The sequence below is a fragment of the Malaclemys terrapin genome, chromosome 4 (genome assembly GCF_027887155.1).
Source record: "Malaclemys terrapin pileata isolate rMalTer1 chromosome 4, rMalTer1.hap1, whole genome shotgun sequence".
NCBI classification, from domain to species: domain Eukaryota; kingdom Metazoa; phylum Chordata; order Testudines; family Emydidae; genus Malaclemys; species Malaclemys terrapin.
In genome coordinates this window covers 18,845,852-18,859,417 of record NC_071508.1, presented here as the reverse complement: position 1 = coordinate 18,859,417, position 13,566 = coordinate 18,845,852, and the positions used below count along the sequence as shown (strand labels likewise).

The 13,566-nt window shown below is 44.8% G+C and overlaps 1 protein-coding gene across 7 annotated transcripts in view; it reads left to right on the top strand.

Annotated features, from left to right (window-relative positions):
- ANKS1A (ankyrin repeat and sterile alpha motif domain containing 1A) overlaps positions 1-13,566 on the top strand; it is a 155,438-nt gene that overhangs the window by 67,952 nt on the left and 73,920 nt on the right. For 5 of the 7 annotated variants that reach the window (XM_054025503.1, XM_054025505.1, XM_054025502.1 and 2 more), the window contains exons 1-3: positions 2,958-2,997; positions 4,570-4,702; positions 7,518-8,095. In XM_054025503.1, coding sequence (XP_053881478.1) covers positions 4,588-4,702; positions 7,518-8,095 — 693 coding nt within the window. In that variant the 5' untranslated portion in view covers positions 2,958-2,997; positions 4,570-4,587. Of the gene's footprint in view, positions 1-175; positions 294-2,953; positions 2,998-4,569; positions 4,703-7,517; positions 8,096-13,566 lie in introns of those variants that run through there. The other 2 variants (XM_054025507.1, XM_054025506.1) reach the window with 2 other exon arrangements.

Genomic DNA, 13,566 nt, shown 5'->3' with positions numbered 1-13,566 from the left:
GTGTTTGCATTTTTAAAAAACAGTCTCCACTTCTGAATTAGTTCTCTGGCAGAACGGTGGATTCTGCAGCACATTCCATGGTCAGAACAATGGCATATAGGAGGGCTCCATGCATACCATAGGGGTAAATGACACTGACTTCGACAGACAACTACAGCATGCTGTGTTTCATTAGGTCTCTGTGGTGCGGAGGAAGAGCAGGGGAAGTGCAGCCGAAGAAGAGGAGCATCCTTATGAGCTGTTGCTTACCGCAGAAACTAAAAAGCCGCTTGCAGTGGATAGAAAAACAAAAGGTAAGAGATGATACAGAAAGACAGCAATGTCCAGAAAGACAGCAGTGCCCAGACTGCCTGGGCTGGCAGATATGACCAGCATGTAGGGGGCCACGGGGAGAAATTTGATCCTAGCTATTTCTCTGGTTCGGATGGCTGGATTCTGTGCTGCAGTTATGTTCCTGTGGTAATCAGCTTCCATTCTCAGGGGAGAGGATTAAAATATTTCTGCCTCAATATCTACATTAAGTAAGAGAAGGTTTTTTGCCCTTAAGGCAAATATAAGATCCTAGGGACTTGACCCATTGAACTTTAAAAATTAAAACACCAGAATCTCGTGCACAAAGTAAGCAAAACAGGAACGAAAAAGATCAAAATGGAAGAATAACCAATCCATTGCTACTAGGGAAAAATCCTGGTCAAGCGAGTCAGTCAAATACAAGTGTGTAAATACTAATGGGCCAGGTCCTCAGAGGTTTAAATCTGAGTCAATACATGTCAACTGAGGATCTGGCCCTGATATCACAATCCAAAATCAAGAAATGCACCACTGGCTGTCAGAGCCAATTAGAAAAATAAATTAACCAAGGAAGAAAACAAACGCAGACAAAGTAAGCTGCTGTTAGGCGCCAGTTTAAAATCCGGTCATGCCATCAGATTAAATACTGCCCTTGGCTCTCTTCCCCCAGAGGGACCTTCATTTGGTGGTTTATGTGGGATTTGGGAACCTGGAGCACTGTACACCACCCTGTATTTTGTAGGCGAGTATTGTTGCATTTGGTTTTCTTTCAAGAAAAGCTTTTTAGGTGAAAGATCTGCTCAGTGTGTACAACAGAAATGAGCAAGAGATCTGGGGGACTTAGTTGTGACTTCCGGTCTAAAGCAGCAAATGTTTCATCCTGAGACTGAATGAACAGTAAATATGACTTAGTGTTATGACTGTTGCTTGCTTGCCCTCCAAAATCACACTCCTCCTCCTCCTAGTCTATTCACAGATGCTAGTTTCCACTTCTTGAATGTGCACAGTGGCCAAGAGGTCATTGATTTTTCTCACCAACCTTTACCAGAGCTATTCGTTGTCTGATGCAAAACTGCAGTGGTTTTCAGGTTGATGCTTCACAGTCCCAAATGGGAGAAGTCCTTGGGTGATGGTGGTTGAAAAGCTAGTTCATGTCTTCTAATGCTTGACTTGAAAGGTTTAATTCATGTAGTTCAGGTGCTGCTGGATTTGTCTTTTCTGTAAGCTGTCAATGACAATACTACTCCTTCCTCTTGCCCTTGTCTTTTTGCTTAATATGCTAGTGCATAAATAAGCATTGGATATGGGGGTGTGTGTAGTTGCATATGCACAATATGATGTACTGTTTAAACTGTGGTACATTAGAGATAATTCATTGCACAAACGCACGGAGACTTAAATTCAAATCTTGATCCAGGGTTCTCCCCCTCAGCCTGGCACAAGCCATGAGTATTGCAGAGGCTGTGGGCCCAATCCCTTAAAAGAGGGAGGAGTTGATGGAAGCCCCTTGTCATCCATTTAGCTAAATAAGGAGCTGAAGAGGAATCCTGATTCCTGGCTAGTCTTCAGCCAGGAGGATAGGAGCCCTGAATCCAGGTTGGCGCTCTGAGGATGTCTCGTGGTTCTAAAGAACCCCCCTTCTCCATTAGGAGGAGAGCAATCCAAGAATCTAACAGTGTTTGGTTCTGAGAGTCTGTATTGGTTCCTTTCTTTTTGAAATAGTTTGTTTAGATCTAGCACCAAAAAGTGGCTCAGCTCAAGTGGTGGGTAGGACAGAATCTGCTGTTCGAAGAGAAGGGGTCTACCAGTGCATTTCTCGGTACTGTATAAAAGAATCTGAATGCAAGAAGCAGCAGTAAGCTTGGGGTGGGCAGGAGAAAGGTGAGGACTTGATCAGCTCTGCTCCTGTTTCCTCTCACAGCAGGTGGTGTTGGGGTGGGGAGGAGTGTTAGCAGAGCAGTCACTATCTTTCCGGTATCAATATTACTGTCACTTCTCCTTTTAAAATGGTGCTTTTTGTTCACAGCTGGTACCTTGAAAGTTAATGGATCAGTTTCTAAAGCAGTGAGATAATGCGTGAGATTGCAGTATGGCAAGGCTACAGGTGTTGCAGTTTTTCTCTGACTGGCCAGCTCTCCTCATTCTGTGGGAACAGCAGTGCTCTTGCAGGGCCCAAATGGCACAGGGGTCAGTTACTCACTGCATCATTTAACTCCAGGTGCTTTACAGCTCTTGTTTTGATTTTTTTTTTTTAAGGCACAAAGTGCTGTTTTTAAAAACTGCTGCTTTCCATCTTGTGTCCAGTCATGACTGCAAATGTGTTCTTAGCCCCTGAGCCTTGCTTTCCTTTCGTGAGTGGATTAAAGCTCTCTAGCACTGTCAAGGTTCACCTGATGCTTGGGGCAGAGTTTCAGATCTGGTTTGGTTTGATCCAGACCAGCTTCCCATCTAATATAGAAAGGAATTTTAACAAGGTCTAACATGTGTAGAAAGTTAAGCCATGTGATGAGAATTAAGTCAAGTCCACTGGCATGGTCTTCCCTTGTGGATTGGTTAGAGGGGCTTGGTAAAACCCAGTGCATCTTGTCAGATACATCATAGAGGATGGGTGGGGGGAAAACATGCCCAGGTTTTGATGGTGGTTTTTTTTTTTCCCCCTTAGAGGAATCGCCATCTTCAGGTGCTATCAGCAGTAACCAGCTTCAGGTAGGAGTGACTTGGTTCTTTCTTATGATACAAGAGAAGCAAAATTTTCTTCTTTGACATCACAATTCTGTCTTTTCTGGGAGGTGGCAAACCACAAACTGTGTATTTTACTCCTGGGGGAGAGACATGAGTCTACATTTGTACTGCTCAAGATGGTTCACAAACTAAGAGCAAAACAGCACTGCTATCTCCTAGTAACCAAAACATTCCTTAACTGCACCTTCTTTAAGGTGGAAAAGTCATTTCCTGAACTGAAGTATTTTTTTGAAGAGGGAGTGTGGAAATAAAATGCAAACAAGCTCACAAAGTAGGGCTGCATTCTCTCAGGGTGATGTGATATAAATTCTGTCCAGCATGATTCCTGAGTTACTAGATGTAAACATGTGCATGTGGCGAGCTTTTCCTGTTCTAGGCATAAATACTCACCTTTAAAGTTTGCGCAAGTGAGCGTTTCTGCTTCCAGTTTATTGCAAAAATAATCTTCAGATAGAGCCACTGGTTGTGCTTTGTGAGGCTGTCTGCCCCATCTCACCTAGCTGTCCTGGTTTCTTCTGTGCCACAGAAGATACAAACTTGCATGCAACTTTTGTAAGTAACTTTGTGGCATGATGCATTATAGTGGGTCCTTGCTGGGCAGGGGTAGGGAAGGGAAGACCCACCCTATAAACGCCGCCATTAATCTTTGGATCAGGAAGCAGGGGCAAAAAGAGCAGAGAGAGCTTGATGCTTTTCATCCAGGGGACATTTGATAAGCCCTCCTGGTTATATAGCAGGGAGACTTAGACTTGCTTTGGGTGGGGAAGGCAACAGCAGTATATTTTTAGAACGGTTTAACAAGGAAAGTTTGGCTCGTTGAGTATTTCATGTTTGAAGATACCTGACTGCTGGCCAGAGAGCTTACTTAAATTCAGCTGTTCGGCTCTATACCAGGACTGAGTAACTTCATCTGCACCATGTCTGTATTTTGATTTAAATGGTTTTAATGTACGTGGCACTGTACGAACAAGGTGGCCTATGCTCAAAGGGGCTTACATGCTCGTTAGGTGTTAGTCAATTCCTGTTATGTGTGAAACCTTCAATGGAGGTTGACTACAAGGGCAAGTGCAGGTGTCTTTGTGTGTGTATTTATAATAGTTACTAAATGAGTTAAGAACATAAGAATAACCATTATGGCGCCGTATTCTGTCTTCTGATGCTGGCCAGTGCCAGATGCTTCAGAGGGAATGAACAGAAGAGGGCAGTGTTGAGTCATCCATTCCCTGTCATCCAGTCCCAGCTTCTCGCAGTTATAACTGAAAGTCTCTATGGACAAAATGCATGTTACTAGGTTTTCAGAATTAAACCTTAAATATAAACTACAGGGGATATTTTCAAAGGCACAGATGAGTTAGGCACCCAGTTCCCACCACATTGTCCTCTGTGCCTCTGAAAATCTCCGTGTTCTAATTAGTTCCCCCAGATGAACTGCTTTTCTACCTATTCAGCAGAGAGCAATGGTTGGCATGTTTTTACCATTGGGGTGAAGATGACCATACTGGCTGTAAGACTGGAATAATCTAAGTGTATTTGCAGGCCAAACCCCGAAAAGGCATGTCTTCCCAAGATGGTCAATGGCCATTGAATCGCCAAGGTTCTTCCGACCTCTCTCCTAGCCATTCCGAGCAATATCCAAATCCCGAATCACGCACAGTTGAGACCTCGACAGGTAAGGCCCTTGCGCTTGTTGTGCATTTAGCCCCAATAGCAACCCTGCTTCTGTGCTTATCTGTGAGATTTTTAATACTGGTTTGTGTTAAATGCCCTGAAATGTTCTCTCCCTCAAGGCTTTCATCTCTACTTATTTGCTCTTCTCTGCAAGTGTCACAAACCCAACTTTGCCTTCTTCCTCCCTGGGGTATTTCTGTCCTGGTCTTGTGGTTGGCGCTTCATTTGAAGAGGCTGAATGCATGGCTGTGCTTTCCCTTCTAACAGAGACCCCTTTGTTAGTCTTTGTGAGTGGCGCTTGGCCAGTCTGTTCTGTGTGGGCCCAAGTGTTCTAACACGCGGCACAAACTATTGCCAGCCGCCTTTCTGCCTTCGGACAGAAATGCCATTAAATGTTAAACTGGGGTGTTGACAAAATGAGCAGTTAAGAATAGAAAAGGAATGAGAAGAAAGAGGCTGCTAAGGCCATCAAGACTCACTGTCCAGTCTATGCAGTAATTTCCCCTGTGGTGGAACTGGTTACCATAGAGTAAATGATTTGTCATGATTAAAACAGGGCTTGACCTTGCCGTGTGTATGGATGGAACTCTCTTAATGTATTCCTGGTTTGTTACAGCCTTGTGTCCTTGATAGGCTGTCACGTGGCTCAGGGATATATTGAACACACGGTCTGGTCCTGCAATACTCTAGCATGGTTTAGTGTTGGGACAGCCCTAGCAGAGTAAGATATAGTGTAGGCAGGACCTTGGAGAGATTGTAACTGGAGAGATGTTTCATCTTCCCCTATTAGCAATTTCATTTGCAAATTTTACACTGCATTTACATGCATCGATGGTAATTTCCAGTTACCTCACTTCCTTAGAATTTTTAATCTACTTAATTTTCTGTTTTTGGGGTGCCGTACCTGAAATGGTCATAAGAGGGACTTGACACAGGCAAGAAGAACTGTGAGCTCCCTCAGTGGGCTGCCCTACTGGCTAACTTCAATTCCAACTTGTGTTGCTGTTCTGTTCCCAGGCAGAAGCTGCCAGTTCTATAAGTTGTCTCTTGTATTTCTGTGGAACAAACAAATGTATAAGGGACTAAATAAAACTAATCAAACTCACGTTTGCAGCATTGCTGTGGCCGTGTTGGTCCTGGGATGTTAGAGACACAGAGTAAGTAAGGTAATACTTTCTATTGGACCATCTTCTGTTGGTGGAAGGGACAAGCTTTTGAGCATCATGGATCTCCTCTTCAGGTCTAGAGAAAGTAACCAGAGTGTCTGAGCTAAATACAAGGTGGGACAGATCCCTTATGCTTGTATTTAGTGGAGACATTCTGGTTACTTTCTCCGGACTTGAAGAAGAGCTCTGGGAAACTCAAAAATGTGTCCCTTCCACCAAAAGAAGTTCAACAAATAAAAGATATTACATCACCCACCTTCTTTCTAATCAAACTCATGTTACTTGTGCTCCAATGTCTAAAGTAGCTTCCACAGGTAAACTGCTAATCCCGTGCCTGCTTTTAGTTTCCAGGAAAAGGACATGTTGTATTTATATAATCCAAGAACTAATGTTTGCAAATGAGTAAATCAACCCTATTGCTAAAAAGGAAGCCCTTGTGAAAGGAGCCTATTTCACTCCAATCCATAGTTGACTGGTTTTTAGTCACAAAATTCAGTAGCACATTTGGCCCATTGATTGAGAGTGGTCCTCCTTGCTGTGATCTCGGAGAGCTGGCTGTCTCAAACAAGTGGACAAGGACTGGGTGGGCCTTGGAAATGGACCTTCCCTGTCCTCTCTGGACATTCTCCTTACACTTCAGAGTTGGACAAGTCACATTATCAAGGCATTTTATTGATCTCCAGCTGTAATTATCTTCTGGGTTGAAGACTTTAGTCTTGGGGGCAGCACGTTTCCCCAGTACTAAATTTAAGTGGTTACAATGTGTTTGTACCAGCAGTCATTGACAGGAATATAATCCCTGACAGTTGATGAGAAAGTGGCAGTTCCCTCCAAGCATTTTAAAATCCTGTACAATTAGAATACACGTCTGCTATATGAATAAGGTGAGTGCCGCTCTGCTTTGGTGTGCCAGTTGGCAGTTGGGTTCAGTCAATTATTCATGATTTATCCAGGGCACTGGTATTTGATATTAAGGATGTTAGTACGTTAGTAGCAGAGGAATAGTGTCAGATTTCTGGGACAGTCAGTACTGCAAACAGCTTGCTGCAATAATAGATCAGACCATCTTGTGTTTAGTGGTTAGTTAACAGGAGAGACTTTCTGGTGGAGTGAGAGGTTACCAGTTTAAGCCCTCTTTCCCCCCTCCCTTGAGTAAGGAGGAGAAGTTGAGCTCTGAAGCCACTAAAGAAGAAATCAGCTCTTTTTTGAGAAGTGATTTTGGAACTTTGCAGGTTAATTGCAGCCCAGCAGTTTCCCACCCCGCAGTCTGAGCCAAGAATAGGGAGGTGCTGCTCTAAATAACACTTTGGCCTTTATGGAAATGTATCAAATGTTCCAGGAGTGTGTGTGTCTGTGTGTCTGTCTCTGTCTCTCTCTCTCTGCAGGATAGGGTTAGCACTTCTCCTGGCCTTATATAGCAAGGCCTGATTGTTACTGTTAATGGGAATAAAACAACAAGGAGAGCTGCCAGATTGCATAAATCAGGGCAGTATTTGGAATTTCATAAATGCCGTGACTTTGGGTACAAGTTGAGCGCTCAAACAATACTGAACTGTTCTCTATTGCTCAGTCTCTCGCCAGGGGAGGTGGAGTTTTGCTTCTCCTTCTGTGTTTTTTAATCTCTTTATTTCTGTCTCCATCCCCCTGAAGACCACAGGAGGAGCAGTGGTAGCCGGAGCCAAGATTCTGCAGACAGCCAGGACATCCAGGTCCCGGAGCAGTTTTCAGGGTTGCTCCATGGCTCTTCCCCGGTGTGTGAGATAAACGAGGACCCTTTCAGGCTCATTTCTTCTGTGGCCAAAGGAGGCACAGAGGGCACAGGCCACTCACCTGCTATGCAGTTGGAGGATGCTGATTTACCTGTCTCTGGATCAGTACGGACCAGTTCTCCTGAGCAAAACCAGAAAGCGATCTACGCAACGGTCCAGCCCAAAAACATCCAACAGGCAGAACCTGAAACTGCAGTGACTCCCCAAGCACTGCAGCACCCTGGTGGTGCAGAGGAAGAGGGAGACAGAGGCGGTGCTGGGGGCCGAGCCCACCTGGGAGGCAAGCCCAAAGCAGAGCTCAAACTCAGCCGTAGTTTGTCCAAATCAGATTCCGACCTCCTGACCTGCTCGCCGACTGAGGACGATGCCATGGGGAGCCGGAGCGAATCGCTCTCAAACTGCAGCACTGGGAAGAAAAGGCTGGAGAAATCTCCGTCTTTTGCTTCTGAGTGGGATGAGGTAAGACTGACCTTGGCTTACTAATGCCTTAATGCTGGGAATGAGCTTGTGTGCTGTATGAGTTGCATCGTACTCAGTTTGTTGCGGGGAGAGAGTAAGTTGTGGGGCTTGAAGCATTATTCACTTTCCTTTGTTTTTACTCCAGTTTCTTTCATTATTTGCCTGTTTAATTACAACAAGCCTCTCAGTGGTTAAATGCCAGGAGATAGGCGTAATCAGAGCAGGCATTCTTAAACATTTGGAAATGTTCATATCCTGGGCTTTGCTTCACTTCTCTGGGCGTGTCCATCAGTGTGTTTTGGAACGGATTTTGTTTGCAAAAGGAGAGTTGTTGTGTTAGTGTCCCCTTCACTGGTCCTTCCCTCTGGAGTATCCCAGCCCAAAAGGGATGGGGGGGGGGTCCCTTTCTAGGTCACCATTTCCTGTGGTGTGTGCAGAAAGAGATGTGGGTGAGGAGGGTGTGCTGGGTTCATGGAGTGGGAGGTCGGGAGGCTTTTGCACGTTTATTAGATCTAGCTTATGTCTTGAAGTGATTAGTTCAGAGGCGGGTTAGAAGTCATTTTAGTGGCGTGCAAAAGGGAGGGGCCCTTATTTCATGCTTAGGAAGTTGGCCTTAGTGAACCATTCAACTGGGATTGTGTCCCTCTGAAATTGAGCACTGCAGCATTATTGAAACATTCTTTGGAGATGATTCCATACTGGTAGAACAACAGAGCTATGTAAAAGATGAGCCCAGATCAGCCACTCGTGTACTGAAAGGGAAACCCTCCCGGGGAGAGAATCGGATTCATGAAAGCTGCAGGCGTGCCAGGCCTGTAAATGGCTGGCGAAAGGGAATCCCATACCCAATGGGACATGTTCATGGTGTTCCAGTGAAAATGTCAGTGACCGTACCCCTTGCTCAGACTGTGTTGATTGGGGCTCAACCTCTGCACAATCCAAATTAAGTATTATCTTTTATCGGTTACATGGCTGACGGATGGGTGAAACTTACCCCAGGGAGAAGTGATGTACTCAGAAAATACTGCTAAACAAAAATCCTCCAAGGTAACTGGGCAAGTGTCTGTGGGCCTCCTCCTTTTGTTGAAGCACACTCCCCATCTTGCTTCCAGGAGACATTCACACCAACTGAGCGTTCTTCCACAGCTGTCTTGGTTACAGTGTCTGTGCAGTTATTGATTAACTGTGTCAATGATACCAAAGCTATAAGGGATTGATTCTTAAGGAGAAGGTTGATCTGTTGGGACTCAGTTATTTATTTTTGCTGTGCTGCTGTCACACTTAATTTGAAATTCTTCCCCCTACCCCAGATGGCTGTTTCCAGCGGAGCCCTAAACTACATAAGGGAAAGCCCAGCTCTCTGCCCTCTTTGGGTTTACATTGCTACAGTGGTTGGACCGGTAGCAAGAGTGTAATCACTGTTAGAGCTTCCCTGCTTGGTATAGTTAGGTGGGCAAGCTTGAAAATCAATTTCCCTGCTTGCTTGCAGATAACATGGCAACTGGTTCTGCAATTTAACATTGGATGGAACAGAGACTCTTTAACCTACAGAAAAGTCCAGTGTGTCATACAGACACATGCTGGTAATGGTTCCGACCAAGAAGAGAATTGGGGAGAAGAGGCTAGGGGGAGTGAATGTAAAGGATTCCTACCCTTAATCTAAAATCAAACCACTCTAATTTAAAACTTTATTTTCAAAACCTTAATGTTTGAATATTTTTTAAGGGATGTATTGGGTTGGAGGGGTTGGATCCTGAGAAAAAGCTATTTTTATCTCTTGTATTGCCCTGCATCTAGAGGGCCCAATGAAGTTCAGAGGCCCATTATGCTATCTTTTCCCCACAGCTGTTGTCCCCTGATCATCTATAGGATTTAAGTGTCTTGTCTCTTTTTTGATTTTTCTTTTTAACCCTCATGAGGCATCAGTGCTTCTCTTTATCCTGATCTGGGTTGTTTCCCCATGACCTCCTTCAGAGACACGGCTGTGCTGGGCATTTTCAGGTGTATGCAGTGCTCATTGGAAGGGGGTTGAGTAATAAACCTTATTAATTTCTGGATTCATGGGACATCATGCCTGCCTCAGAATCATTTGTAATAAGGCAATGTGGCTTAGTGGATAGACCACTGATCTAGGGTGCCGGAGATCTGGACTCTGTTCCCGGCTCTCCTGCTGACTTTGGCCCAGTCACTTTGTTCTGTTTATTTTTTCCAATCTGTAAAATGGGGATAATGATGCTGACCTCCTTTGGAAGGTGCTTTGAGATCTACTGAGGAAAAGGATTACAGAAGAGCTAAATGCTGGCAGTTACTACTTCAGGTGGGGGTTAGGCCACTGATGCTGGATCTGCTGAGTTTCTGTTCCGGAGAGGCAGCAGTCAGTACAGCGTATTATAGGGGCAGGTGTGGAGGGGCAGCTGCGCAGTGAAATGTGCTCATTGCATGCCCCACATTATGCTTGGGCTAAGGCCTATGCTCATTTGCAATTTTAAAATGTTTCGTATTGTATCATCCCTGCAGGTGAGGAATGTCTAACCCTTCCCTTTTCACCAGCTCCAAAATTCACACCTGCAAGAGAAGGAACTTTGTATTGTGATAGCTTAAATGAGCAGTAGAGAGACTGGTCTGATGATAATTAGAACTATAGTGTTGAGACTAAAGAACTCTTCAGTTTTCTCTCAAAGGTTTACTCATCCCCTGGATGGGTTAATGCAGCTGCTTCTGAATTAGGATGTGACTTACAGCCTCTGAATGAGCGTCTGGTTAATGTAAAACTGCACTGAGCCTGGAGCTCTTCTGCTTTTGACTGTTTGCAATGAGAGTATTGGCAGTGGGATAATCCCCCATCGGTGCATGGCAGATTTACACATGTTATTTCATTAATGTTAATATTTATGCAGATAGCTAGAGGGGAAGAGTCCCTGTCTGTGTTGCTCTATGCAGTACAGACGTTAAAATCTGTCTCACCCAGTGGCTTTACTAAAAGTGGGCATGCCTCCTTGTGGAGTCAAGTGTTTCAGGAGTGACCTTCTTGAACTCATGAGGCAGATGGGACAGCAAAGCTGGGGGGGAGAGAAGAGCAAAGCCTATGTTGCTTTTGGGCTATCTGTGATGGTGTCAAATAAGTCCATAGATGGTGAAGAAAGGAGGTAAATTTTGCCTTGAAAGGTCTGATCCCTTCGCAGGCTCATCGCTGTCGGTGAGCTCCTTCCCCAGATAGCTGAATCCCCTTTGTTTGGAAGGGGAAGGTGGTGCCCGTTTCAGCAAGAGGGTGGGATAAGGAAACAGTGGTTCACTTGGCAAAGATCTCTCCTGTTGCTGACTTGCTGTGGAGAGCAGCTCCCCCACTCTGTAACCCTGGTCCAAATAATAGGACAATATTACTTTGTGCTCAGTGCTGCAAAAGAATCTATTTAGTGTCTGTTTCCTTTCTGTCTCTTTACTCACTGGCCGTTTCATGTGAACATGAACACACGCTCTCCCCTCCGCTGTAGTCATCTGATATAAACTCCCTACAAGCCAGACGTAGGCATCATCAAAGCAAACAGCAATGCAGCATCGGGTGGGAGAGAGGAGCGAATCTGGCTTGATCCCTCATGGGAATGGGAATGAAGTTTGGGTGAGAGAGGAACTGCATGAGGTAGAGCCTCTCGTTAGCATAAATATTTGAATACTTCAAAACTTGGCTGAGGGCTAAAGTGATAAATTTGTTTTTCGTAATTGGTTCATGAATATTTAGCAGCCGTGAGATGAACACACAGCAGTCACAGCACACTATGAATTTTATATGAGAGAATAAACTTATGTTCATGTTTTGGAAGGGGAGGAGACTGTTTGGTGCCAGGCAGAGAGATGCTGCTAGCCCAGCTTCAGGAGCACTTTAGCTGGTGCATCTGTTCTCCCTTCCTCCCCTCTCGGCTGTAGAACAGTTTCAGATCTCACTCTGCACATCTGTCTGAGTTCATATGCTTGGAAAGGCGCCCCCCCACCCCGTCGCATGCAGGCAAACTGATTGCCAAACGATATTTAATAGTTTTATGTTTATGTAGTGCCTTTTATCCAAAAGAGACCTAAGACACTTTATAAATTGGACAGAAATCAGTTCATCCACCTTGGAAATACAGCCACCTGGGTTGAAACATATCTAGTGTTTAACAGCACCCTGGAGCAGTACACAACAGCTTAGGATAAAGTAAAGAATATCCAATTCAAACTGTAGAGTGTATTTAGGTAGAGAAAAGGTAACTATGCAAACCAGAATTTGGCAGGACACTAGAGATGGAGCTCACATTTACACAGGAGTCGAACATCATTAAATAGTAACAGTTACTACTGATTACCAAGATGTTTCTGTGTAAACAGGAACTGCCAAGCCTTTTTGGGTAGGCAGTGTGGTCCAGTGAATTGGACATAGGATTAGGAATCAGGAAGGCCTGGGTTCTGTTCCTAGCGCTGCCATGGACCTTCTGTGTGAGCTTGGGCAAAGATCACTTTCCTCCTTTGATTTATTTTCCCCCTCTGTCAGATGGGGGAAGGATGGTTCTCTTTTGTAGAATGATTTGAAATGTATAGAAGAAAAGCACTGTGGTTACTGTCACATTACTGAAGCTGGTGATAACCAAGGCCCGGTCCCCACTAAGCCCCCACTTCGGACTAAGGTACGCAAATTCAGCTACGTTAATAACGTAGCTGAATTCGAAGTACCTTAGTCCGAACTTACCGTGGGTCCAGACGTGGCAGGAAGGCTCCCCCGTCGATGCCGCGTACTCCTCTCGGCGAGCTGGAATACCAGCGTCGACGGCGAGCACTTCCGGGATCGATTTATCGCGTCTTAACCAGACGCGATAAATGGATCCCAGAACATCGATTGCCTGCCGCCGGACCCTCCGGTAAGTGAAGACGTACCCTATGTTGATGGATGTGGATCCTACCCTGTAAATGATTGGGATGTTTCATTTGTCAAAGAAATGGCCTCATCAGTTAAACAGAAAATGCCTTTCTGTAGCAGCCTTTGCAGCAAGGTGCTTATAACAGTTTCCTTTGTCAGAGCACCTGGGTATGAACTGTGGTGACTAGACTGGCTTGGGGATTCTGTCCAATTAGCAGTCTTAAAGCATTTGAATCAACTGTCTGTCTTTTTTTTTACTAGACAACCTGGTAAGACAATTCCATCTCTAGAGTTCTAATAAAGCAAACTGTGCCAGGGCCCACAACCTGGTAGGTCTGGCCATGCCCAGGCCCTGTCCTTCCAAGGCAGATAGTATCTTTATAAGAAAATCCTGGGGATTTGGACAGTGGCCTTCTTGACTTAAACCAACTACAAATAATCTCTTGCGTCTGTGCCTGTTTTCTGCCTCCATTGTTGAGTTTCATCTCCCAGCCTCCTTTTCTCCCTTTAAAATCTTGGGAGAAGAGTTGGACAGAATTTGAAAAGATCTGTTGGCCTAAGGATACCAGACTTTCTTGGTAAAGTT